The following is a 27944-nucleotide window of genomic DNA, read 5'->3' on the forward strand; positions in this document are numbered from 1 at the left end:
TGTCAGATTGTGATGAATCAAATTTATCTGTGCTAGATAAAGAAAGGTCAATGTTTTTACAACAGTATAGTGACTGTTTTTCCGATTCATTACCGTCTCAATTACCGCCAGAGAGACCCGAGGACCATGCGATAGATTTGGTGCCAGGCTGTAGCCCACCAAATAAGCCTCCGTACAGGGTTAGTGCGGCTCAGCAGAAAGAGATAATGGGCCAAGTACAGGAGTTGTTAGAAAAGGGGCTGATTCAGCCCAGTTCATCTCCATTTTGTTCTCCAGTGTTGTTGGTGCAAAAAAAAGATGGCTCATGGCGTATGTGCATCGACTACCGTGCACTGAACAAGAATACCATCAAGAATAGGTTCCCTATACCTAGAATTGATGATATTATGGACAAATTAGAAGGAGCAGCTATGTTTAGCAGGATAGATCTAAAGAGTGGGTACCATCAGATCCGCATTAGATCAGAGGATGTGCACAAGACTGCTTTTAGAACAACGTTTGGCCTTTACGAATTTTTAGTGATGCCCTTTGGTCTCACAAATGCTCCTGCTACGTTTAATAGGATGATGGACAGAATTTTCCGTCCACACCTGCAGTTTGTTGGTACATTCTTTGATGACATGATAGTCTACTCAAAGAATGAAGAGGAGCATAGGCATCACTTGGCCATTGTGTTCAAAGAGCTACGCAGTCATAGGTTGCTCATCAATGCAAAGAAAAGTGAGTTTTTTCTGGAAGAGATTCACTTTCTGGGACACATTGTCTCAAAGGATGGTGTCAGAATGGATCCTGTAAAAGTCGAAGCGATCAAGTCATGGCCAAATTTGAAGACGGTGCATGATGTCCGAAGCTTTTTGGGACTATGCTCCTATTACAGAAGGTTTATCCGAAATTTTGCTGAGATTGCTTCACCTTTACATGCTCTTCAAAAGAAGGCAGTCACCTTTAGATGGACACAAAAAGAGATTTCAGCTTTTAATCTCTTAAAGGAAAAGATGACTTCAGATCCAGTCATTGTGTTGCCAGATCTTAGGAAGTCATTTGTGGTCCAGTGTGATGCCTGCGGTAGTAGCATTGGTGCTGTGCTAATGCAAGATGGCAGGGTAGTAGCCTATGAGAGCAGAATTTTGCAAGGGCCAGAGATGACCATGCAGGTCTATGAGAAAGAGTTACTGGCTGTGATTCATGCGCTCTTAAGTTGGAAACACTACCTGCTAGGTGCAGATTTCGTTGTCCAAACGGATCATCAGACCTTGCGATACTTCTTGACACAGACAAAGTTATCTGAGAAGCATATGCGATGGGCAAATATCTTGTCCATGTTCCATTTTCAGATTGTGCATGTGGAAGGCAAGAAGAACGTTGTGGCTGATGCCTTGTCAAGGAAGCCACAAATTTCAGCTGTGTCGATTCCTTATCATCATGAACTTGATGATATGAGAGAACAGTATGCAAATGATGAAGATTTTGCAAGGGTCTTCGAGCAACTAATGGATGGACAACGTCATGAACACTATCTTCTTAAAGACGGGTTCATGATGATGCATGGAAGATTGTGTGTCACAAAGCCATTGCGACGCAAAGTTATGGAAGAGAGTCATGTCCCACCGTATGCAGGGCATCGTGGTATCGATGCTACAGTTAAAGCGGTTGAGACATTCTTCTATTGGCCTACATTGAGAAGAGATGTGGATGCCTTTGTGCGAGAATGCCTAATATGCCAAAAGGTCAAGTTTGACAGGCAAAAGGCACCAGGGTTATTGCAACCACTACCTATTCCAGATAAACCATGGGAAAGTATTGCTATGGATTTTATCTTTGATCTTCCGAGAACGCAGACAGGAAATGATGGTATTTGGACCATTATTTGCAGATTCAGCAAACAGGCTCATTTTATTCCTGTCAGGAAGAAGATAAAGCCAGATCAAATGGCACGCTTGTTTATGAGCAATATTTTCAAGTATCATGGCATGCCACAGTCGATTGTCAGCGACCGTGATCCACGCATAACAAGTTTGTTCTGGAGAGGCTTGTTTGAGAATATGGGCACCACGCTCAAATTCTCTTCGTCATTTCATCCTCAAACAGATGGGCAGTCAGAAGAGGCAAATTCTACTGTCCTAGATCTGCTGAAGTGCTATGTGTCAGAGCATAAAGGAAAGTGGGAGCAGTATTTGCCATTGGTGGAGTATGCATACAATAATACAGTGCATTCATCAACTGGCAAGGCACCTTTTGAGATAGTTGAAGGTGGCAAGAAAGTTCCTCCCATACTGCATACAAAGGACAAGATATTTGAAGCAAATAAGTATGTTCAAGACATGGATGAAATGTACAAGAAGGTCAAAGTGGCCTTAGAAAGGACTTAGGCAAAGCAAAAGAAAGCAGCTGATCGTCACCGTCGTGAAGTAGTATATTCACTTGGTGATTGGGTGCTTTTACGCTTTGAAAAGGCAAGGTTAAAGAAGATGAAGGGCAAGGAAAGACTGTTTCCAAAGCTCAGCATGCGTTACTATGGGCCTTTTCAAGTATGCGACATAATCAGTGATGTTGCATATAGGCTGAAATTGCCTGACAGTTGGAAGATTCACAATGCGTTTCATGTGAGTCTTCTCAGACCCTATGTGGGTGATGTGCCAGAAGATATGCCAGCTGAAGATCAGCCGGAAGTCGAGGAACTTGACGAGATCTTGGTCCCTGAACAGATTTTGGCACACAAAGAAAGGAAAGTGAAAGGCAAGGTTGCTAGGCGTTACTTGGTAAAGTTCAGAAACTATCCACCAATGGATGCTAAGTGGATGGAAGAAGGTGAACTTGCAGAGTCACCAACTGTGTTATCACTTTACCTGGAAGCCTTCGATTTGCAACCTACCTTGACCCCTTGAGTTTCAAAGCTAAATGGATTGTCAGTGTGACAATGGCTTCTGAAACAAACGATGTACAAGGTATTTAAAGTGAGCTCAAATCAAATACCTGTTACATGAATGTTAGAGCTGTACAGATTGTCAGTTTGGCAATTGCTCTTATGGAATGTCCAAAAGTTTGGTTAGTGCTATAGAAGTGAGTATTTCTTGTCAGTTTGTCAAGGATACAGTGATTGCTTCTATTGAAGAGTACATGTGTAACTGCATTCTTAAACTATCGGTTTGGGTATGCTCGAAAGTGTTACAGGATCCAACGTGTACTATCAGACAGTGGCAAAATGTGCAGCTACCATTTTGTCATTGGAAAGTTAGTGACTCAAAGCAATGGCAGAGTGCGAAGCTACCACTATGTCATTGGGACAGGGTTCACACGCAGGCAATACATGAGTCAACAAGGTGTTGAATACACCAGGGTTGACATTGAGCATGTATGTGTCGTACATGTGTCGACAGGTGTTGAATACATCAATGTTGACTAGGAACTTGTACAACATAGATGCAAACGAGGACGTTTGAGATTTCAAGAGGGGGGTATGTCACCAGCGTGTGACTACTATCTATCCTTTTTGTTGATTTCTTTCTTATTACCTATTTACTTTCACTTTTTGGAAACACCCCTCGGGAAATCTAACTGCCCTGCATTGCATAGCTAGTGTGGAACTGTCCAGAAGGAGTCCAGGCCTGAGGGCAAGAGAGCACTAAGGTTGGACAAGGACTATGGTTAGCCAAGTGGGGTCATTGACTAGCCAAAGTGGAATCCTTTGCTACAGAGGCTACATTTCAGTTTTGGATGTGGCCGCAGTGTACAAAGAGGGTCGGATGACCTAGAAAGATACAATGGCAGCATCTCCTAAAATTTAGGGAACTGCTATTTTGGGACCTGAAAATGTGTTGGCGTCATTACCTCCGGAATGACAAAGGGAACATTTTCTTACTCTGCTGTGAAGTCAACTGGGCAACCGGTTGGGATATTTTTAGGCGGCAACCCCGAAACGGGAAAATGCTTGTAAATGTGCCAAGTGGCACATTCTAGTGCAGTTTCCAATGCAAGAAGGAGTTGGCGCTGAATTTGAAGGGAAGAAGGGCTCATTTGCTGATTTTGTCACAGGTTAAGAGCTATGGAGTGCTTGCTTTCCCTCTTATGCACAGTGCGGTGCCAGGAGTGATGCCCTGCACGCTACGCACTGCCCTCTCTCTCCCCTTTGGCAGTATGTTATGCCCCTCTAGTGGGCTCTTCATTTGACCAATGTACAGTTGTGTGGGTTCATGCGCGATTGCCGAGGCAAGAGCCTCTTGCACAGGTACTGGATTAGCTAGCAGCTAATCCCCCCACAGGTACAGGTGAATTCGGAGAGGTTTCACGCCAGAAATCTCGTCCGATTCAAAGGGCAAGTAGCCCTACAGGTGCGGGAGCTCGAGGACTTGCTAGGGATGCGACCGGCACGCGAAACGGAGCCCGAAACAGCGAATTACAGCCTGCTGTGTATTTTTGCAGGTTTAGGGTTTTGGCCCTAAACGGACCCTAATACCCCCAGGAGGTTCGGGGACGCAAGGGGACCGCTGTACAGGCGATCTGGCGCATTGTCAGGGCTGAAAACAGAGAATTCAGCGTGCTGCAGATTCTCGCCAGGTTTTGCAAAGTGCCCGTATGCGTCGGGAAAGTCAGTCAATGCGTGGGAATACTGACCGTGAAGGGTTCTAGTACAGTTATGCTGTCGAAATCGGGCTGGAACAGTGGAAATTCAGCCGAGTTTGTGCGGGGCAGCTTGTAGGAACCACAGCGTTTATTCCCTCTTTTGAACAATAAAGAAATATCGAAAGGGGCGCCTAAGTTAGGGGCCAATCTGGTGTCCGTCTACTCATACAGGTGCAATCTAGCAACCTGTATCCCTCTCCCCTTTGTTGTGTCTTGAAAGTACAGGTAAAATAGACGACTAATAATGGGTGAAAGCTAAATCAAGGTTTAAAGTAAAGTCTACCGCCCTTTTTGGATTGAACAGGCCGGTTTCACTCGGCATGCACGGTCTACGAATAGACTCACAAAAGTGCCAGATCACTTCTAAATCTAGATTGACTAGACTGACTGAACCTATGATGTAGCTTGTCCACGAACACATAGGGTTGGATGTGTCACATGACAACAGATGCCTAGTGCTACTGGAGAGGGATGTGTTCTTGAGAGAAGCTAATCAAATGTAGTACATCCTTGAATAAGTTGAGGAAAGTCGATCCGAATGTGCGCATATGCTGGACATTCAAGGGTTACATGTGCCTCATTTTCCAATGAATTCAAGTTGCATTGAGTGCATCTCCTCATGTTTGCATCAATATTCAGCCATCCTCCCGTTTCACTTAAGAGCATGTGTGATCTTGTCCGCATCAAGGTGATGGCCCGTCTCGCACGGTAGGACATGGGTGTCCTGATATGTATTTGGGTTTCCCCGGTTTTGTATTCTTCCCAATATCATGTGTTTATGTGCTTGCAATAGTATTCAAACTTGGACAAACGCTAGATGTGAGAGGAGGGGGCTAATCAACCCCCCATGACCACCAGCAACCACAAAACCTTCAATACAATGTATATTAGAGTATGACTGTGGGTACCCCTCCTGGCCCCATATATAGGTGTCCAAGGGGGAGGTCGAGCAAGCCAGAAGGATGCCTCACGACCCAGCATAAAAAGAGTATAGGATGGGCGCCCGGACAAAAGAAGACGGACGGCCAACCCAGATGTGGGCAGCCGGACAACGCAGTCTAAATGCATATGCAAGCATGGGCAGCCAGCCCGAAGGCACACTAGCCGTACATGTATGCCCTAGACAACAGAGTGGTGTAAATCTAAAAGGTCATTCCGAGGGCCATTCAATTTTCTCATTCCATATCGGCTCTTGATATTCTGCGTAGCAAAAATTAGCCATCACACTCAGACCGTGCTGATCTTTAGAGGGGTGTCTCGATGCACTAAAGTTACATACCCAAGCAATCTCACCCAATTAGGAATATTTAGTGGTTGACTCATCACAATGCAACACTGTCACAAAGTGATGACGTGGCTGCTCGTTACTGGAAACCCTAATTGCAAAAACCCTAACCCTAATTTGTTGAAACCTAACCCTAAAACCAAAAACCCTCATTTTGTTGAACCCTAACTCGAAAATCAAAAACCCTAATTCTGCTGAAACCCTAACCCTAGAATCAAAAACCTAACCCTAACCTTGATTTGTTGACGTGGCCTGCTGTACGGACATTAGCGTGATTTACGGAAAGCTGGGCAGCTTTTTGTTGTTGCTTTTTCTACGCAAATTGTTGAGAAAGAGAGAGAGAACCCTCTTTGCTTTATTTTAGCAAGAGAGAGAAAGAGAAAGCCTCTTTGCTTTATTTATTAAAAGAAAGAGAGAGGAAGAACTTTTGCTTTATTTTCAAAGCTTTTACTTGAAGCTTTTGATTTCAGCTTTTGGGGCTCTGCTTTTAGCAACCCTTGTAACTTTAAATATGTGAGCAGGCCTCTCACAACTCAGAGCATCTGGACGTAGAGTCTGAGTGTGAGCGCCTGCACGCACTCTTGTACTTTGAACACAGATTAATACAAAAAGAAATACCGAAAGGGGCGCCAGTCTTTGGGGCCAATATCTCTAGGCACGAAACTCCGCCGAGCCAGTGTCGAATAAATTGTGAACTGTGAACTGTTTTGAAGTGGTTATTTGGTTCTGTCGCTCGCAGTAGATTCTTGACTTGGAGTGTCCAAGTCTGTTATAGTGATATCAGAGCTTACTCCTCAAGAGAGGGCTCTCTACATAAAGGAGGGGAAGTGCTTTGAATGCGGGGAAACTGGGCATATCTCCGCGAAGTGCCCTAGCAAGGCACCCAATGAACAGGATGAAGAAAGGCCAGAAAGTTCTAAAGCAGCTGAGAGACGTGGCAAAAAAGGCAAATAAAAAGCAGCACTTGTATCACATTGCGTGGGACCCGAACCAAATTAAATGAATGAAAGTACAAACTTTGCCGCTTTAGGGACAAAGTCAAAGATCAAGAAGCTCTTTTGAAGGAGCCAAGGCCAACTTCTTGAATTGGCGGCTCGATTTGGAATTACGCCCGATAGGCTAAGGCCACAAGCGGAGGTAGTTCGAGTGGCACCCGGACCGGATGTTACCATTACACCAAGCATTGGCAAACTTCGTTTGCAATGATAGGGGTGTTTAGGGCACGAGGAGTTTTACGTATTTTGCCTTGGAAGGTTGTGACGTTCTACTTGAAATCCCTTGGTACCACAACAACGCCACCGTGGTTGACTACCGGGCTGAGAAAGTGACTTTGACAGATGAAGGGCTCAGAGACTGTACTTGATGAACTTCAATTTCTTTACTCACTTTTTTTTGGGAGAGAACTGAACGATGGATGAAGGTCGAATATGTTTTGACCTGAACAAAAGAACGCCAAGATTTTCTCCACACTCATGCCGATTGCTTTTCAGAGGGCCTTGTTAGGCGAGTTACCACCCGCTCGTCCTGACGATCATACTATCGATCTGATACCATGAAGCACACCACCGAACCGGCCACCTTATCATGTGAGCTGAGCACAGAACGAAGAGATTATGAACCAAGTGAAAGACCTCTTGAAAAAGGGTCTTGTCCAGCCTAGTACTTCACCGTATTGCTCTCCAATGTTGTTGGTTTTGAAGAAAGATGGATTTTGGAGAATGTGCATCGATTATAGAGCTCTCAACAAAATCACCATCAAGAACAGATTTCCGATTCCTACGATCAATGATATAGTCGACAAATTACAGGGATCCTCGTGTTTTAGCAGGATTGATTTGAAGAGTGGAATCAGATCCGAATCGCGCCGGAAGACGTCTACAAGACAGCCTTTCGGATGACTTTTGGGTTATTTGAGTTTTTGGTGATGCCTTTTAGCTTAACCAATGCTCCTGCGACATTTAACCGGATGATGGACAGGATTTTTCGAGAGTACAAGCTATTTGTTGGCACTTTCTTTGACGATATCATTGTTTTCTCCAAGAATGAGGCAAAACATAGAGATCATTTGCTTCAGGTCTTTCAGGCATTACGAGATCACAAGTTAGTGATTAATGCAAAGAAAAGTGAATTTTTCCTACCCGAGATACACTTTTTGGGACCCATAGTGTCAGCAGCATGAGTGCAAATGGATCCGGCCAAGATAGAGACTATCCGTGATTGGCACGATTTGAAGAATGTCCATGAAGTTAGAAGCTTCTTGGGATTGTGTTCGTACTATAGGCGATTCATTAGAAAGTTTGCAGAGGTTGCTTCCCCTTTGCATAGCTTGACACAAAAAGGAGTCCCTTTCTCGTGGGGACCCACAAAGTGACTGCCTTTCAGGAATTGAAAAAGAATTTGACTGCAGGACCAGTTTTTGACTTTGCCGGATTTGCAGAAGTCGATTGAAGTATATTGTGATACTTGTGGTCGTAGTCTGGATACGGTCTTAATGCAAGAAGGCCAATGTCATTGCCTATGAGAGCCGACTGTTTTCAAGGCAAGAATTGATAGCATAGATGTGTGAAAAAGAGCTTTTGACGACTATCCATGCTCTTATTCAGTGGCGACATTGCCTACTCGGAGCCAATTTTACGGTTTTTCACAGATGATGGGAGTTTATGCTACTTCTTGTCATGGAAGCAGCTATCGGAAAAGCAGATGCGGTGGGTAAACAGCTTGTCACAATTTACTTCCGGATTGTCCATGTGCAGGGACAGAAGAAATTGGTGGCAAATACTTTGTCCCGAAAGCCGTTGGTTCTGGCTATTTCCGCGATACATCATAGAAACTTCGAGGATATGATCGGTCAGTACGCCACAGAACAGATTTTGCAGATGTATTCAGTTGCAAGGGGAGATAGTAGCGGATTATTCCATTCGAGATGGCTACTTGATGAAGAAAACCATGTTGTGCATTACACAGCCGTTGAGGGAAAAGGTTCTAACCGAATGCCATTGTCCGCCTTTCACGGGTCATCGCGGCATTGCTACCACCTTGAAAGGGGTAGAGGGATACTTCTTTTGGCCGAGACTCAAGAAGGATGTGGACGAGTTTGTGTGCAGTTGCTTGGTATGCCCGAAGGTCAAGTTTGACACGCATAAAGCATAGGGATTGTTACAGCCTTTTACCCATACCCACCCGCCCTGGGAAAGTATTGCAATGGATTTCATCTCTCGAAACACAGCGTGGGCACGATTGTTTATTGCCCAGGTCTTCAGATTACATGGCATGCCTGAGACAATTGTCTCCGACAAGGCCCCAGGTTCACGAGATTGTTTTGGACGGCTATTTGGGAGCACATAGGCACGCGATTGCAGTTCTCGTTCCACCCACAGACTGACGGGCAATCAAAGATTGCTAATTCAATGAAACACGTTTGACTCTTTGATGGGGAAGATGCCATTTGAGATTTTTGAATTTGCTACAAAGGTTCTACGCTTCCTTAGAGCGTAAGATAAGATTTTTCTTTGAAGCCGACCAGTTCACGAGGGACTTGGTCCGGAAGGCTTTGCAAAAATTTCAGGAAAGACAGAAAAAGGTAGTAGATCGCCATTGTCGCGATTTGAAATTGAAGAAGGATTGGGTGCTCTTACATTATGGGAAGGCACGACCGAGAAAGAAAACAAAAGAGAAAGCAGCGGCTTCTTTGTAAGCTTAGCATGACATAGTGTGGACCTTTCCAGGTTTTGCCGAAAAGATAAATGATATCTCCTTTGGATTGAAGCTGTCAGAATACTTGGAGGATTCACAATGTTTTTTTTAATGTGAGTCTCTTAAAGCCTTTTGAAGGCGATGTGCTCGATGATGGGAAGCCATAGGTGCAACCCGAATTGGACGAAAACGAGGAGATACTCGTTCCAGAACGAAATTGGCACAGAAAGAAAGAAAGAAGGTAAAGCGAACCGACGGTTCTTGGTTAAATTCAAGACCTACTTCGCATTGGATGCGAAGCGAATGGAGGAGGAAGACCTAGCAGATATTCCTCGGAATGTGAATCTTTACCTTGAAACTTTTGGTTTAGCATAGTCTACTCCAAATGGAACCCAGAATTCAGCTTGGCCGGATATTTGGTGCAGTGGGTTTGCACAAGAGGGGAGTTACTCCGCTCCTTTGTCAACAGATGCCTCGAATTCTTGAATACTAGAGTCACTGATGTCTCTTTGAGCTTCAGGGATACCGAGAGCTGATAGTATTCTGCTGGATGACTTTATGCAATGGAATTCCGGAATATGAAACTGATTTGTTCTTGACTTGTTTTTAAGTGCAAGAACTGATAGACGAAATGACTGCAGCATTTCGGTCTAATTGATCTCGAGTAGACACGGTTGCAATAGGGGTTAGTCAATCGGGCATCGATGAGGTCCCGACTGGATCTAGATGCAATTGTTAGCTACATTGCCGATAAATCATGGTCTAAGATCCGAATGAATGTTGAATGTCATGTGATGTCCTGTGATGTCGTGTGATGTGATTGTCGGTTGGTACATGTGCGTAGGTACTAATAGTCAGTGTCTGCTGAGACGGTTTATCGTCTCTGTCTATTTTGCAGGCATAATCGAGGGCGAATACAATGATTTCAAGAGGGGGGTATGTCACAAAGTAATGACGTGGCTGCCCGCTGCTGGAAACCCTAACCCTAAAATCAAAAACCCTAATTTTGCTGAAATCCTAACCCTAAAATCAGAAACCCTAATTTTGTTGAAACCCTAATCCTAGAATCAAAAACCCTAATTCTGCCCTAACCCTAACCCTGATTTGCTGACATGGCGGGCTGACACGTGGCCTACTGTATGGACATCAGCGTGATTTACGGAAAGCTGGGCAGCTTTTTGTTGTTGCTTTTTTTACGCAAATTGCTGAGAAAGAGAGAGAGAACCCTCTTTGCTTTATTTTAGCAAGAGAGAGAAAGAGAAAGCCTCTTTGCTTTATTGATTAAAAGAAAGAGAGAGGAAGAACTTTTGCTTTATTTTCAAAGCTTTTACTTGAAGCTTTTGATTTCAGCTTTTGGGGCTCTGCTTTTAGCAACCCTTGTAACTTTAAATATGTGAGCAGGCCTCTCACAACTCAGAGCATTGAGGACGCAGAGTTTGAGTGTGAGCGCCTGCCCGCACTCTTGTACTTTGAACACAGATTAATACAAAAAAAATACCGAAAGAAGCGCCAATCTATGGGGCCAATATCTCTAGGCACGGAACTCCGTCGGGCCAGTGTCGAATAAATTGTGAACTGTGAACTGTTTTGAAGTGGTTATTTGGTGCTATCGCAGTAGATTCTTGACTTGGAGTGTCCAAGTCTGTTACAAACACAGATCAGTATAGATAACATAAAGTCGTCCATGAACACTCGTCCCGGAAATAACCAAAACGATCTAGGCCATAAGATATTCAACAACTCCCTCATCACTCCTCTCGCAAATGACCTAAAAAGGTCCAGGCCTTTTACAACCAAACACTCCTCCTGAGGAATACTGAGAAAGCATTCACTTCTCAAAAATGCATAATATAGGCCACTTCAGTGCTAAAAAACTTTTTCTAGGTTAATAAAGACACCATCAACTCAAACCATGTGTCCAAGGTACAACAGTTAGTGCCAAAACATATGCACATAGATTCTTTGCATACAACTTCTCTTCTTGTAGAATGCACAAGACAAGGCAAAGATGCTTGAAAGGGTTCCTCAAATGACTTCTTGTAGATTTGTATGCCACTCACGGCCCACTTTCCCAGGTATCGACAGTAGAGATCATTCATCACCTGTTGAAGAGTAGTTGGAGCATCTATTTACTGAAAAGGTAGCACCAAAAACTCCCAAAGAGTGTACTTCATGCAAAATGTCATCTTCAAGACATCCCTGGGGCATGTCCATATCTGACAATACACCAGCCTTATATTGATCTAGCTATATACTTTGCACAAGAAAAGTCTATCGGTAAGGTTGTCCATCTACAGTAACAGATACTTTGCCTTGATACTATTCTTACTGAAACCCTTCTAATCCATCAAAAGTACATTCCACAGTTCTTTTCCTTTGCATGTAGGAGCAAGGGGCCAAAATTACTAGGTTCAACAAACTGTTTGTCAAGAAACCTACAATGCCCTAGCAACCTCGCCCTCCTCATTTGGCCAAATCGTGACAGTTATTGAGAGACAGGATTGTTATCAAAAATTATGTCTACATTGTGACGAGATTATGTCTGACCAGCTCATGTCCATTTCTCAAAGACAAATCCACATAATCTTAACTGCAAGCCATTGCAACCCTAGATTATCTTGGCACAAAAACTATTATTAGAGGGTCAATGCATCGGAATGTTTACAAAATGCCTAATGGAAGACCTAAGTAGCTACTCCACTTCAATCAAACTTGCACTTTTAGCTAAGGTTTAAAGAATCAGAGTGGTAAATATTCACCTGTTTTCCTTCTGTTGCCTTTCCCAGGAAAGTTGGTTTAAATGGAACCCAACCGCTAAAGACTGCTGCGCCTGCCAATCGTTTGGGATATGACAATGCACTGGCAAGGCTCAGAGCACCTGTTAAAGACAACAAAAAACAAGGGCATGGGCAAGAAATTATTAAAGCATTGGAACTTCTAAGTCTCTGCATCCTCACCTCCTTGGCTGAAACCACACAAGAAAATTCTGTCTGCACTAATGCCTTCTTCCACTTGTTTGTCAAGCATTTCATGAACTTTCTTTACTGCCACTAGCAATGCTTCCTCATTAATTGGAGATTCCTGAAGGCACAAAGCCACAATTCCATCACAAGCCAATAGATGTTTTAAATCAAAACACCTTTGAAGTGTAGAATTCTGGCAAAAAACGTGAAAAGCATGGCCACATATGTTAGGCGGTGTCTAATATTTCACCTACAGCTGTAAATGGAAGCTCCTCAATATCGAACCATGATGGCATTACCGATCCATCTGCATAATTAGAAAAAAAATTATACCCAAAAATGTTGAAACAAACACTTTTCACTACAAACAGGCATGTCAAAGTTAGTGCCAACGGCCAGAGAGCACTTCCAACAAAGCAATGTCATAACAAAATCAACACGAAAAGTGATGATGTAATGGGAGGGGCACCACGTGCCAATGGAAAAGAACAGACTGAACAAACTTTAGACGCTTCAAAACAACTGAAATAAAAGAGAAACACGGCACACGAGACACAGAGTGGCGGAGTTCCACCCCAAGAGAGCACTAGCCCCAAACCCCAATGCCCCTTTCGGCCTTTCGGTATTTCTTTATATTGTACAGCACCAGTGGCTCTGCTTTGCATCTACTCTTGCTAGAATATCAGAGAAAGAGACCACCATTCATATTTAAAGACCCTAAGCCTTCTAAAAGCAGTTTACATGAAAAGCATCAAACCCAAAAGCATCTGGTCCAAAAGCTGGAGCTGAAAATCAGCCAGCGCAAAATACGGAAATCCATACACCTGCCACATCAGCAGCCTATCAGCGCCATTTACTGGCGTCAGTACACTACCACGTCAGCATGTAAGTGCGAATTGCGAAATGTTCGTACGGCCTGCCATTTCATCCGCTGGTTACACCATCCTTATTTTGTGGGTGTGCGCGCTTTACTTTAGGCCCCGTCAAATGGGGTATCATAAGTTGGCAATCTTTTTAATTATTGGGCCAATTGGCGAGGATCTGTAGGTTGGTGAGAAACTTAGTCTTCTGCTTCTGCTGCTTCTAGAGTTTAGGCACCTTGGCCAAGATCTACAAAATGTCTAGGGTTAGGCTCAGGGAGCCCTAACCCGCCAGGTGTTCCGTGGCTGGACACGTCAGCAGTTTGTGACATCCCCCCTTCTTGAAAGAGAGTAACTGTCCGCGAGGTTTGGGACTTCCACTGCGATGTCTGACTGCTGAAAACTGAAAACGCTGGTGCTTACTGAGGTTCCGTCGCGATGAATCTGCAAAACGCCGAGGCTGATCTGCAAACCAGAAATGTTAGGGCTGGTTCTGTCCTACTGGAGAAATCTGCTAACGCTAGGGCTGATCTGCTATGTTGCTGTGGAATCTGCTAACGCTAGGGCTGATCCGCTATCTTGCTGTCGCCGGGGCTGATCTGCAATGCAAACACGCTAGGCTTTCAGATGGGCTGAAAACACTAGGTCTGTTGCGGGAAGGTGGTCTTGTTGAGAAGGTGCCTGTTGAACGCGAAGTTCCTGCTGCCTCTTCTACGAGAAAGTGCTAGCGCTAGGTTTCTTTATATAAAATTGCCCTACCTAGTTCCCAACAAAAGTCACTTAAAAATAATAAGTGAAAATTGGCTAAAATAGGGAAAATAGGTCTATGCAGTGTAAAAATGCTCCTGATGGGCTCTGATGGAAATCTGATGATCATGTTGTGTGCAACTAGAGGATATGCATCTACTCTAAGTGTCTGGACATGCACGGTCTGCAAACAGACTCACAAAAGTGCCAGATCACTTCCTAATCTAATTGAATTGAACCCCTGTCATGATGTAGCTTGTTCACATACACATAGGGTTAGATGTGCACGTGACATAAGGTTTTCTTTTGAAGCCGACCAATTCACGAGGGACTTGGACTTGGTCCGAAAGGCTTTGGAGAAATCTCCGGAAAGACAGAAAAAAGGCAGCAGATCAACATCGTCGCGATTTGAAATTAAAGGAGAACGATTGGGTGCTCTTACGTTTTGAGAAGGCACGCCTGAGAATGAAAAAGGGAAAAGAGCGGCTTTTTCCAAAGCTTAGCATGAGATGCTATGGACCTTTCCAGATTTTCGAAAAGATAAATGATGTCTCCTTTAGACTGAAGTTGCTGATACTTGGAGGATTCACACTGCTTTTCATGTGAGTCTCGTGAAGCATTTTAAAGGCGATGTGCCTGATGATGGGGAGCCAGATGAGCAACCCGAAGTGGAGGAAAACGAGGAGATACTCGTTCCAGAACAGATTTTGGCACATAAAGATAGAAAGGTAAAGGTAAAATGATAAGGCGGTTCTTGGTTAAATTCAAGAACTATCCAGCATTGGATGCGAAGTGGATGGAGCAAGACCTGGCAGATACTCCTCAGATTGTGAACCTTTACCTTGAAGCATTTGGTTTAGCATAGTCTATTCCAAATTGAACCCCGAACTCAGTTGGGTGGAATTCGGTGTAGCGGGTATGCACAAGAGTGGAGTCGCTCCACTCCTTTGTCAACAGATTGCCCCGATTTTTGATACTAAAGTCACTGACGTCTCTTTTGAGTTTCAAGGATACTGTGAGCTGACAGTATTCTGCTATATGACTTTATGAACTGGAATTCCCGATACTGATTTGTACTTGACTTGTTTAAGTGCAGGAACTGATAGACAAAATGACTGCAGCATTTCGGACTGAAAGATCTCGATAGACGTGATTGCAATAAGGATTAATTAATCGGGCATCTATGAGGTCCCAAGTAAATCTAGATGCGATTGCTAAATACGTTGCCGATTAATCATGGTTTGAGATCCGAACGAATATGTGATTTGTCATGTGATGTCAAGTGATGTGACTGTCGATTGGTACATGTGCTAGATGTGTTATTCCTAGTGCGTCGGTACTAACAGTTAGTGTCTGCTAAGACAATTTATGACTTCTATCTATTTTGCAGGCGTAATCGAGGGCGATTACAATGCTTTCAAGAGGGGGGTATGTCACAAACTGGTGACGTGGCTGGCCCTTGCAGTGGTACACACACACCCCCGGCTGCTGGTCTCGAAAAATCAGCAGGCAGGCTGACGTGGCAGCAGTACGGCCTTCCGTGATTTGCAACAGGAAGTATGGACAGCAGGCTGACGTGGCTGTGTACGGAATTCCGCTTTTTGCGCTGGACTATACGGCAACTGTAAGGAAAAAAGCAGACTAATTTTTATACGCAAGGCTGAAGAGCTTTTGGGGGACTATTTGCTTTATTTTTCAAAGCTTTTGATTTTGAAGCTTTTGGGGCTCCGCTTTTAGCATCCCATGTAACCTTTATAAGAAACCCAAGGGGGCTTCCTCTAAAGAGCATCTCGACGCAGAGTCTGAGAGCGAGCACTAGCGGGAGTTGTATTTTGCTTGAAGATTAATATAAAAAGAAATACCGAGAAGGGCGCCAGACATTGGGGCCAATACCTCTTGGCACGGAACTCCGTCGGGCCGTGTCGAATCAATTGTGAACTGTGAACTGTTTTAAAAGTGAATCTCTCATGTGTCGCGGTAGAATCTTGACTTGGAGTATCCAAGTTTGTTACATTTTACATGTTTCTTCCTTGGCATGACACGGTGTCGTGCCGTGGCACATACATAGTGTGAAATAAAAACATTCACCTCACTCTTGACACTTCTCGATGTATGCAAATAAAAGCAATCATGTACATATTGTGATATATGTTGAAGCGTCTACTGCGGTCATTATCATGTACATACCTATCCGGGGAGTCGTGGCCCTGGATGTGGAGCATTTTCATGTTTTTCCACTTGATAAGATGCTTAATTTGGTTTTACAATGTATATAGCCAAAGTATTTCATGGTGGCACACTCATCTCACCTATAAAGACTGATGCAGGCAAAAACTGCCAAAAATCACAGCTACCAGGCATCGTTACAAAATTGCATGGAAAGTGACCCAAAATGGTATATTGATGGAAAATGATGCTTATCTATACTTTTTATGCTTATGTGAGTGATCCCACAAATATAGGGATTTTCCTGACTCCTTTTGGGATTTTTCGCATCAAAAATGAGCTGAAAATGGCCTAGTTTTGGTCCAAAGTGGAAAAATGGCCCAAAAATTGACACATCAGCTCATATTGCCGTGGGGAAGAGAGAGAAGGGGGCTTTTTACAGAAAAAACCTGCAATTTTTCTCTACTGTGTAATAGCTTCCATGGTTGCCCAATCTATGTGTGCTACAGTCCCACCTCTTCGCAATCTTGTATCTGAGCTTGTGAGGGAGTGAATTAGGGTTTCCCCTTATCAAAATGGTGTTTGGGCTTCAATATAGAAGCTCTTAAATCTCTGCAAAATCAGAAAATGGTCACCAAGAAGGTGGAAGCTTGAGCATTCCTTTCAACTGTTTGATGCTACGACTATGTAATTGGGGGCGAGGCTACATGATACCATGAAAGAGGTTTGGGATTTGATTGAGAATTGTGCTTGTATGAGCATCAAGGTTTCATGGCTGAAACATTAGTGTTTTTCAATGGTCTTTTTAAGTGAAATTCAATGTGATTTAATGATCCTCTCATCATACTCTCGACTACGAAAACAAGCAATTTCCAAGCACGATAGGAAAGAGGGTTTGTGACTTTGTTGTCACGAACGCTCTTAGATTCTCTGTCACCCTTAGAAAGAGGGTTGGTGATTCTCCACAAACGCTTTCTCGCAAAGGGTTTGTGACTCTCATCACGAACTCTCACAGCCAGAGGTTCTGCACCTTCCCAGCTAGACCGCACACTTTCCGACATTTCTGGTGAACCCGACGCAAAGCAGCTGGGGTGGGGGTTCAAATACTTGTTTTGAAAGGTTTAATTACAAATAATTAAAGTTATGGATCAACAAGAGCAACAAGACATGCGTTTTGATCAAGGCACAATGCAAATGTTTCAAGCATTCGTCATGTTTATGCAACAACAACAGGCTGCAGAAAGAAGGGAGGTGTCAGCAACCAAAGCCCTTCAAGCTATTGTGAACAAAATGGACCAATTTGAAGGGAAAGATGTCACAAAGTTTCTTTGTGGTTTTGTAAAGGAGATGGAGCTACAACGGGTTCCAGAGGTGGACATGATTCGTGGTTTTGAGCTTGTTGTGGTCCCCGAGATTAGAAACCATGTAAGGGGAATCAGGGAGGAGCATGGAGAAGGTTGGGAGCAATTCAAATTAGCCCTAAAGAAGGAATACTTCATGGAGGACTCTGAAAGGGTTACAAAAAGGACCTTCTTGGAATGGGTTGCAAAGCCAAAAAAAGGACTTTCCATCACCGAAATGTTGAGAGAGTTTGAGCGACGCTATGCTCAACTGTCAGGAACAGAGCGGGCTACTTTGGATAGTGAAAAGACCGAATTGTTCCTTCAAGCTGCAAGTCATGAGCTCCAAGAAAAGCTAGAGCTACTCCTTGAAGACAAGAATACAGAACAGAGTCTAAAGGCTGAGTGGAAAGAGGTTGAAGACGCAATCTCATTGCTTGCTAAGAGGCAACGTCATAGGGAAAAGATGGTGGTGAATGGTACTACCTCTCCTCCTAGCACGTCAGAGATTCCACCAAAGCCTACTGTTGTGAGTCCAAAAGGTGATAATTCAATGCTTGATGAGCTTGTTAAGGGCATGCGAGAAATGAAGTTAAAGCTAACAAGGCTTGAAGAAAAAGGACAACCTGCTGCAGGACAAAAATCCCAAAGCAAAGAAGGATTTGTGCACAGATGCATATGGTGTGATGGCACGTACCATGGTAGAAGGAATTGTGATAGCTTTAGTGATACCTTAAAAAGAGATCTTGTGTTTTTTAAGGATGGCAAGATCCATCTGCGGGAGACAGGTATGCCATTAGGAACTAACTTTGAAAAAGGAGGTTGCGGAAGTTAGTGGAGGATATGGCAACTAGTCATGCTATTTTTGCAGTGGAGGCTGCTACCTATGGGGCAAAGATAGAGCTAATTCCAAAGAAAGTGTTAAAGTGTACTCCAGATGATTTTGAGGAGGTTGACAGCTTGTGGCCATATGCAGTAGCCTCAGCCGAAAAAGGGAAGGTAACTAAACAGGTATTACATGAAGCCGGTGATTGCATACGCCATACAACAGGTTGGGATGACCCTGTGGACTCTTTATCAATGCATGCCTATCTTGCAAAATGCTATAACAATGAAGCAATTGTGGAAGAGAAGCGCAGACGTGAGAATGGAGATGTAGGTCCTTCTACTTCAAAGAGGGTTACAAGAGCTGGTGGAAGAAAGGATCCAGGACCTTCTTATGAGGCTCCACAACATGTGCCTCCTCCTCCTGAGATTCCTATGGAGGAGACATCTACAAGAAAGAAGAAAGAGCAAGGAAAAGCTAAAGCAAAAGGCCCTGCATACAAACTACAATCTGACATTGAAGCTGCCACAAACTTAAAGCAGGTATTGGAGGAAAGGATTTTGAATAGCAAAATTGAGTTTACCTTGGGTGAGGTTCTTGGCATTGCTAAACGCGAGTTTCATGAAGAAATTATAGATATCATAAAAAGAAAGAGGCAAACTCTCACTGAGTCTATTCCTCCACAGTCTGAGGGTGAAGGGGAGTCACTTAAGGCACATGGAATACATGTCCAAGAGAGTGATTGTGATGAAAATGTGGTAGGATGCTACCAGTCTTCTCGAAGAGATGCACATGCTCGATTTGCAGATGATGATGATGATGATGAAGCCTCCTATAAAAGCCACTACTCCAAAAGTCATTGGGCAAGAGCTACAACAGAAACCTTAGTCAAGGTGGGTGATCTTGAGGAGCCATATGTTGCATTGATAGATCATGGCTCTGAGATCAATCTTATGTCCAAGAGTCTTTACATGAAGGGTAAGTGGCCAATAGACACAGACCATAGGTGGATGATTAGAGTTGCAAATAACTCATCAGGAGAGTTGTATGGGGCTTGTCCAAATGTGAAACTGACGATTGGTAATGTGAAGGATGAGCAAAATTTCTTTGTGCAGGAGATGTCTACCTATCCTCTTATCCTTGGACAGCCATACATCACAACCGTTCGCATGGAAACAAAGGCCTTGGATAATGGTTCTGCTTATGCTAGGGTAAAGAGCAGAGATGGGAAGCGCATTGAGCAATTTTTGATTGTGTGTGTGAATCACGAGAGAAACCGCAATAGTCTTCGTGAGTATCCTCTACCAAAAGCGAACAAAGAGTTCAAAGAGTACAGGGAAACAAGGGGTTTTGGCCATGTACCATTGTGAAGCGAGATTGCAATGGTACAAGAAGAAAAAGATTCTCGCCTGACTCAAAGCGAGAAGAAGCTTTTTCTACAGGTTTCCAGGGATTAACAGAGCATGGGTTAATATGTTTTATGAAGCTTGAGGATATGAAAAGAAGTGCGCGACAATATGTATATAGTGTACAGAAATACATGAAAGAAAATGGTTTCACAGAGGATAGTGAATACATTTCAGGTTTCTTTGAACAAGTTTCTTATGTAGATACTATGCTTGAGCTTGAAGCTATAATGGATTCTAGCATGCAAGATGGAACCCACATCGTGGAAGTATGCTCTATGGAAATGTATGATGTGATTGAGACTTTTGAAGATCAGAAAGATTTCAATGCTAATGAAGGACCGGAAGTACGTATGGAGACCAAGTACAAAACGGTGGCAAAGAAAGTAAGACCAGTGGCCTTACCTTTACCATCAGATTGCAGGAAAAAGGTAGAGCAAGCTTCTTTGCAGCCGAGTCTCAGGGATCCAAAAAGAACTGGACACAAGTTCACAATGGAATTCCTAAAAGAGATAAAAGTTGGCTGTGAAGAGTTTTTAACAGAAGAAGAGAAGAAGAGTTTTAAAGAAATGCTTTCAAGACATGGTAAGGCTTTTGCTTTCCAGCCACATGAGATAGGGTGTGTTGATCCTAATGTTGTTGCACCTATGGTGATCTTCACTATCCCTCACGTATCTTGGAATCTACGCCCAATTCCGGTTCCAAAAGCACATTTGCCAAAGTTAATAGAACTACTCAATGAAAAGATTAACATGGGTATCTTGGAGCCTTCTTGTGTGCCATATTCAAACAGGTGGTTCACTGTGCCTAAGAAGAATGGAGCTTTGCGGTTCATACAAGATATGCAACCTGTAAACAAGGTTACCATCAGGAATGTGGGTACAGGACCTATAGTGGATGAATTTACAGAGGCGTTTGCAGGAAGGTCAATTTACTCAATGGGAGATCTCTATTCAGGGTACGATCAATTTCAGCCAGATATTGAGAGTAGAGATCTGACAACTATGAAAACACCTTTGGGACTGGTAAGGATGTGTACCTTACCTCGAGGAGCATCAAATTCAGTTGCATATGATGAATAGGATGAACAAGGTTCTACGTGACTTCATGCCTCAAATCACAATGCCATTTCTTGATGATGTGCCCATCAAAGGATGTGAAGACAAAGATAAAGATGAAGCTATGGATTCAAGGGGTTGCCGTAAGTTTGTTGCAGACCATATCGAAGATTGTGAGAAGATTTTGTCAAAGCTAGAAGAATTTAATCTTACCCTGCCAGGGTAAAAATCTGTATTTGGTGTTAATGAAGTGTTGATTGTGGGGCATATGTGTGGTCCTTATGGTAGAAGGCCTTGTCTAAAAAAGATGGATGCAATCAAAAACATGAAAGAAACATGTACAACTATAACTGAAGTTCGAAGATTTCTTGGTGCTTGCGTCTTCTATCTTATTTGGATACCACATTATGCACATGTAGCAGATCCCCTTTATAGGTTGTTGAGAAAGAATCAGAAGTTTCAATGGGAAGAAGAGCACACAAAAGCCATGAGAAAGCTAAAGAATCTACTTCTTTCATTGCCAACCTTGAGAAAGGTAGACTATGCATGTGAGAGACCTGTCATTGTGACAGTGGACATGAGTCCTACAGGGATAGGATGGGCAGTAGGGCAAGATGATGATGATGAAGGAAAAAGGTATGTGGTGAGATTTGGAGCCAAGATTCTGAGTTCTCGCCAACGCGATTATGCACAAGTAAAAAGGAAACTATAGGGGGTGGTTACAGCATTGAGGTGTGACAAGGAGTACTTGATAGGGACATCAGTGATTGTGGAAACTGATTGTTTGCCTCTTCTTGGAATGATCACAAACTATTCGACTCCTGACATTGCAATGCTGCGATGGATAGCCTACATAAAGTCCTTGAATCCTGAGTTCAAGCATATTGCAGGGAAAGACAATCCAATGGCAGATATGCTATCTAGGGCAAGGTATGAAGATGAACAGCACATGATTATTGAGGGAGATGATGTTGGCACAAAGTTTTACACTATTGATCATGCAAAGAGTAGTCATGCATGTTTTGTGTCTTCACTTGAGTCCTTTTCAGAGGAACTATATGAGGATGAATGGCTCTTGATAGGTCGCTACTTAAGTACTCTGCAGAAGCAGGATGATTGGAATGAGCAAGAATTTAAGAGGATAAGAAGAAAAGCATATGGATACTTCTTGAGGGATGGCTATTATGGAAGCATCCTAAACGAAGAGATGGAACACCATTGCGCGTAGTATACGATAAGGTTACTCAGCAACAAATCATCAAGGAGTTCCATGAAAGTTTATGGGCAGGACATCGAGGTGTATGGGCAACATTTGCCAAGGTAAAAGAAAGGTATTGGTGGAAAGGGATGTATAAGGATGTGGCTGAGTTTGTGGAGTCTTGTGTGACATACCAAATGTATTCAAATGTACGGCATCATGATTGACTACATCCTACGTATCCATTAGCCATGCATTACAAATGTGTCGTGGATTTGGTTACAATGCCTTTGGGACTTTGGCAAATGAGGTATTTGGTGCTTGCAAGAGAAGATTTGTCTAATCAAGTTGAAGGGCGTGCATTGAGGACAAAGAGTACACAAGCCGTATGTAAATTTCTTCTTGAAGATGTGATCTGTCGCTATGGGTGTGTGGGAAAGATAACTGCAGATAGAGGAGAATTGGATGCTGATGAAGCAAGGGAATTCTTCTCTAGAATGGGCATCAAACTAGCTTTAACTTGTGCTTATAACCCAGAGGGAAATGGCAAAAGTGAAAGAGGACATCCTCCAATAATCAAAGCTTTAGCTAAGGCTTGTGAAGGTAAGCTTGGAGAGTGGCCAAGGTTACTGCCATTTGCATTGTGGGCTGACCGTACAACACATAGTTCAGCCACTGGCTATATGCATGTTGAATTGATGTATTGTCAAAAACCTGTGATGCCAATTGAAGATGTAGTTCTTACATGGAATGTATTGCCATGGGAAGATGAAATGATTAGAGAAGACCTTCTTGCATTGCACATACGGCAACTAGAAAGAAGGCCTGAAGACATTGAGCTTGCAAAAGCTCGACTAAAGAATGCAAAGTTGAAAAACAAAGACAGATTTGACAAGATGCATAGGCTCAGACCAAAAGACATTGAAGAAGGTGATTGGGTGTTGGTGTACGATAGTAGCCTTGAAAACCAGCACTCTACAATAAGGAAGCTTGCAAGGAGATGGTTTGGTCCTTATGTTGTCAAACATGTGCATGGAAATGCAACTTACACCTTGCGTGAACTGGATGGGACAAAACTGAAAATTCCCACTGCAGGAAAAAGAATTAAATTATTCAAAAGAAGAGGGGATTCTGATCCATTTGATGCACAACCAAGTGAAGAGGATGATAAAGCCAACTATATGCAAACCGAGGATGAAAGTGAGAATATGGCGTCTGACCATGAGTTTTAATGCTCTACAAATGATGTTGTGGCACATATCGAAGGATGTGCACGTTCAGAGGAGGTGGATGTCGTGCCGTGGCACGTACATAGTGTAAAATAAAAACATTCACCTCACTCTTGACACTTCTCGATGTATGCAAATAAAAGCAATCATGTACATATTGTGATATATGTTGAAGCGTCTACTGCGGTCATTATCATGTACATACCTATCCGGTACATACCTATCCGAGGAGTCGTGGCCCTGGATGCGGCGCATTTTCATGTTTTTCTACTTGATAAGATGCTTAATTTGGTTTTACAATGTACATAGTCCAAGTGTTTCATGGTGGCACACCCATCTCACCTATAAAGACTAATGCGAGCAAAAACTGCCAAAAATAGTAGCTAGCAGGCGTCGTTGCAGAATTGCATGGAAAGTGACCCAAAATGGTATATTGATGGAAAATGATTCTTATCTATGCTTTTTATGCTTATGCGAGTGATCCCACAAATTTAGGGATTTTCTTGACTCCGTTTGGGATTTTTCGCATCAAAAATGACATTTTTTTTGTTCAAAAATGAGCTGAAAATGGCCTAGTTTTGGTCCAAAGTGGAAAAATGGCCCAAAAATTGACACATCAACTCATATTGCCCAATCTATGTGTGTTGCAGTTCCACCTCTTCGCAATCTTGTATCTGAGCTTGTGAGGGAGTGAATTAGGGTTTTCCCTTATCAAAATGGTGTTTGGGCTTCAATATAGAAGCTCTTAAATCTCTGCAAAATCAGAAAATGGTCGCCAAGAAGGTGGAAGCTTGAGCATTCCTTTCAACTGTTTAATGCTACGACTATGTAATTGGGGGCGAGGCTACATGATACCATGAAAGCCGTTTGGGATTTGATTGAGAATTGTGCTTGTATGAGCATCGAGGTTTCATGGCTGAAACATTAGTGTTTTTCAATGGTCTTTTTAAGTGAAATTCAATGTGATTTGATGATCCTCTCATCATACTCTCGACTACGAAAACAAGCAATTTCCAAGCACGATAGGAAAGAGGGTTTGTGACTTTGCTGTCACGAACGCTCTTAGATTCTCTATCACCCTTAGAAAGAGGGTTGGTGATTCTCCACAAACGCTTTCTCGCAAAGGGTTTGTGACTCTCATCACGAACTCTCACAGCCAGAGGTTCTGCACCTTCCCAGCTAGACCGCACACTTTCCGACAACGGTCTCAGAAAGAGCACGAGCAAGATTATCCATCAAGCATCGGCATTTCCGTTGTGATTTGCCACAATTGATAGGTTTATCATCGACACCATCGTCGTCGCCGACATCGTCATCGTCATCGAAGTCCCTATCTTGATGACGACACCTTTGTTATCGTCATCGCAGATCCTATCTTGACGAGAACACCTTCGTCGCCATCATCGCAGTCTCGAACTTGACGACGATACCATCATCGTCATCGTCATAGTCTCCATGGTCGTTGTCGACATAGTCATCATCAAGTATCACAGCATCTAGACCATTGTACCAAATTTGTGCAATCTATACCATAGACCTCTCTCGCCATAGAGAGGGGCCCTTGGAGAAGGGTTTGAGATCCGTTTGGTGTCGCCTCTCTCTCTCTCTCTCTCTCTCTCTCTCTCTCTCTCTCTCTCTCTCTCTCTCTCTCTCTCTCTCTCTCATTAATTCATTCTCAGCACTCTCATTCACAGTAGCATTCACTTTGTTTGTGATCATTGCACTTGCATCTCTCTCTCTAAGAACGGAAGGCTCTCCCTTCCGTAAGTAAAAGGAACCCTTGAGCACAGTTCGGAGCACTCATCCTGAGCACTATCAACAATTCACTTCCGTTGCACCTTACATGTAAGCTGGAGAGGGCAACCATGCGTGATCGCATCACATCTCTAGCGGTCCCGATCCAATAACCCATCCCCGAAGGCGGATTAAGAAAAGCTCGCCAAGATGATAACAGAGGCGACCAATGCTATAAGGATGACCAACGAACCAATTCTCGAGAAGATTACGTTCAGTAAATGTTACAGGCTTGGACATTCCAAACGAGAAATCAATAGCAACACGCGAACAGAAACTGCAAAATCGTTGAGCTTCAGAGAGAGAGAGAGAGAGAGAGAAGGAGACTCGACACAGCACGGCGGAGTTCCAAGCTAAGACACACTTGCCCCAAAGACTGGCGCCCCGTCTGGTATTTCTTTATTATTATGCTTGCAAAGTACCCCTCTCAAGGGTCCAACTCTCTCTGAGACTTTGCGTCCAGACACTCCCAGAAAGTGACCCTAGGGACACTTATAAACAGTACAAGGGATGCCCAAAAGCATAGCCTAAAAGCATCAGATCCCAAAAGCTCTACTCCCCAAAAGCCATAGGGTAAAAGCAGCAAAATCTGCCAGCGAAACTACGGAAATCCACTACAGCACAAAATATGGCAGAATTACGAAAATCCACTGCAATGCAAAATCCAGAAAGTTCTATACGGTCATGCCACATCATCATTCCATAGAGCCCTACCACGTCAACAGTCAGTGCAAATTACGGACCTACAAGCAAGAGTTCAAGCTTTTGAGTTTTTTGGGTTAAGCCCCTCGACCGATGCTCTTTAAGTTGGGTGGAACCAGGATTTTTAAATTTAGGTCCCTCGGCCATTCTTTCTAGGATCTTTCTAGGATAGAACTTACTCTGTTCTTTGGGTTCAGTTTGTCTTGTCCTCTCGGCCATTTCCTTCCAATTCGACAAGTCACGTCATCACTTTGTGACATTCCCCCCTCTCGAAACAATTGTAATCGCCCTCGATTACATCTGCAAAATAGCCATAGGACCAAGATTTTTTAAGTTTAGGCCCCTTGGCCATTCTTTTTGGGGTTCGGTTTAAAGAATTGTAATCGCCCTCAATTACGCCTTCAAAATAGCCATAGGACAAAAACTTTCTTCAGGAGACACTGACTCTACGTACCCATGCACCAGACTCCACCAATCCAACACACTATTACAAAGACATCAATCACTCATCAATCACATTTCTATCGAGCGTCTCAGATACAAATCACGATCATTGTAAGCATTTAGCAATCACATCCTGACCGCGTTGATCTTTTCACAGATGTCTTGATCTACTAAATCTTGTTACTATCAGGTGCAACGGAATTGAAATGGTGAAAATCTAGGTTCTACACTTTCACAAATCCTTTACTTCCTTTGCTTGCTTTTGTGATTCCTTTTAGCTTGAATGATGGTTTAGAGGGACTCAGAGAGAGAGAGAGAGAGAGAGAGAGAGAGAGAGAGAGAGAGAGGGGGGGGACGACACCCAACAAGGTCCCAACCAACCCTCTCAAGAGCCCCCCACACGGTTGTCAATGTGGTATTTGCTTTTTGATTTCCATCCTCTCCTAATACTTTAGAGTTTCCAATTTCATACCTTCCTAGAATACTTCAACTTTTGTCTTTTTGAAATCTATCTAGAGGACACCAAAAATTATACATCGATTGTCTTAGAGGCCATTTGAGGACACATAAAGACAGCTTCCTTTCTTTCTTTAGTTGTTTCTTTCTTTGCCTCTCATAGTGCTAAATTGCTTCATTGTTCACCTTACACAGTGCTAAATCGCTCCATTTTTCACCTTCACCACCATTCCTCAGCCACTCCTATATCAATCACATCCTTTTATTACATTCTTGAAAAAAAGCATCTTAAACACAAATTTGACCAAGCCAGCACACTGGCCAGTGACAACGAAAACTTTATATCTTGCTGCAATGGATATGCTAGGACCTTTGTCAATGTACCTGCTACTTGATGACCAATCAATCAGGCAATGATCAAGCAGAAAAAGGCGTGTCAAGGTTCTAGCTCGGCTTCTAGGGCTTTATCAACGCCACCTTCATATATTTACAATCGAAGAACACATGCATTAAGTAAAGGTCACTGCGTCAATCCAATAGTGGGACTAGATGTGGCTCTACAAACGAAAGAAAAACGTAGCAGAATTGCATACAAAAATGGCATGCCCTTACAGTTGCAAGACACTGGTTGGAAAGGAGCCGAAGGAAATTGCCACTTCATATTGGGGAAGTTGAAAAAATTCTGAACGGGCTCGTTGTTAGGCCCATTGTCACCCAGCCCATGAAGCCATATGGTTGCCCATGAAGCAGAGGAGGAGGAGGAGGAGGAGGAGGAGGGCATGTTGCTGATGTTCGCCGCAGAGGAGAAGGCCGTGCTACGAAACTCCGCTTTAGAAAGAGGGCGCCAGAGTCTTGTGGAGAAGCTCAACCCCATGGCCACCAGCAGTAGCCATATAACGGGAGACCATCGAGGGCACCTTTGCATCAAGCTCTTCAGGTAGCAAATAATCTTTTGGATATGTAACACTTTTGGGTTGTAGCCAATTGAGAAGATTGTAGTATGCATGTATTGGTAAGAATACAGAAGGGATGAATTAAGAAGGAAGAGGGTTTCCAATTCTACTAATAGCTTTCTTAATGGCTCTTTTAAACAAAAAAAAGGCTTTCCTAATGGCTTCTATGGCTTGAAAATGCTAGAGAAAAGAAAATTAAGAAGA

General features: G+C 43.3%; 1 protein-coding gene across 1 annotated transcript in view; it reads right to left on the reverse strand.

The window, feature by feature from the left end:
* LOC147444298 (carboxylesterase SOBER1-like) overlaps nucleotides 1–27744 on the reverse strand; it is a 52805-nt gene extending 25061 nt beyond the window's left edge. The window contains exons 1-4 of the mRNA XM_086526970.1: nucleotides 27400–27744; nucleotides 12816–12868; nucleotides 12556–12679; nucleotides 12358–12476 (exon numbers count right to left, since the gene is read on the reverse strand). Of these exons, the coding sequence (XP_086383096.1) occupies nucleotides 12358–12476; nucleotides 12556–12679; nucleotides 12816–12868; nucleotides 27400–27712 (609 nt within the window). The 5' untranslated portion in view covers nucleotides 27713–27744. The remainder of the gene's footprint in view (nucleotides 1–12357; nucleotides 12477–12555; nucleotides 12680–12815; nucleotides 12869–27399) is intronic.
* Between the last annotated feature and the right edge of the window lie 200 nt (nucleotides 27745–27944).

This window comes from Adiantum capillus-veneris, chromosome 13, assembly GCF_014529385.1.
Source record: "Adiantum capillus-veneris isolate H3 chromosome 13, ASM1452938v2, whole genome shotgun sequence".
Lineage (NCBI taxonomy): Eukaryota > Viridiplantae > Streptophyta > Polypodiopsida > Polypodiales > Pteridaceae > Adiantum > Adiantum capillus-veneris.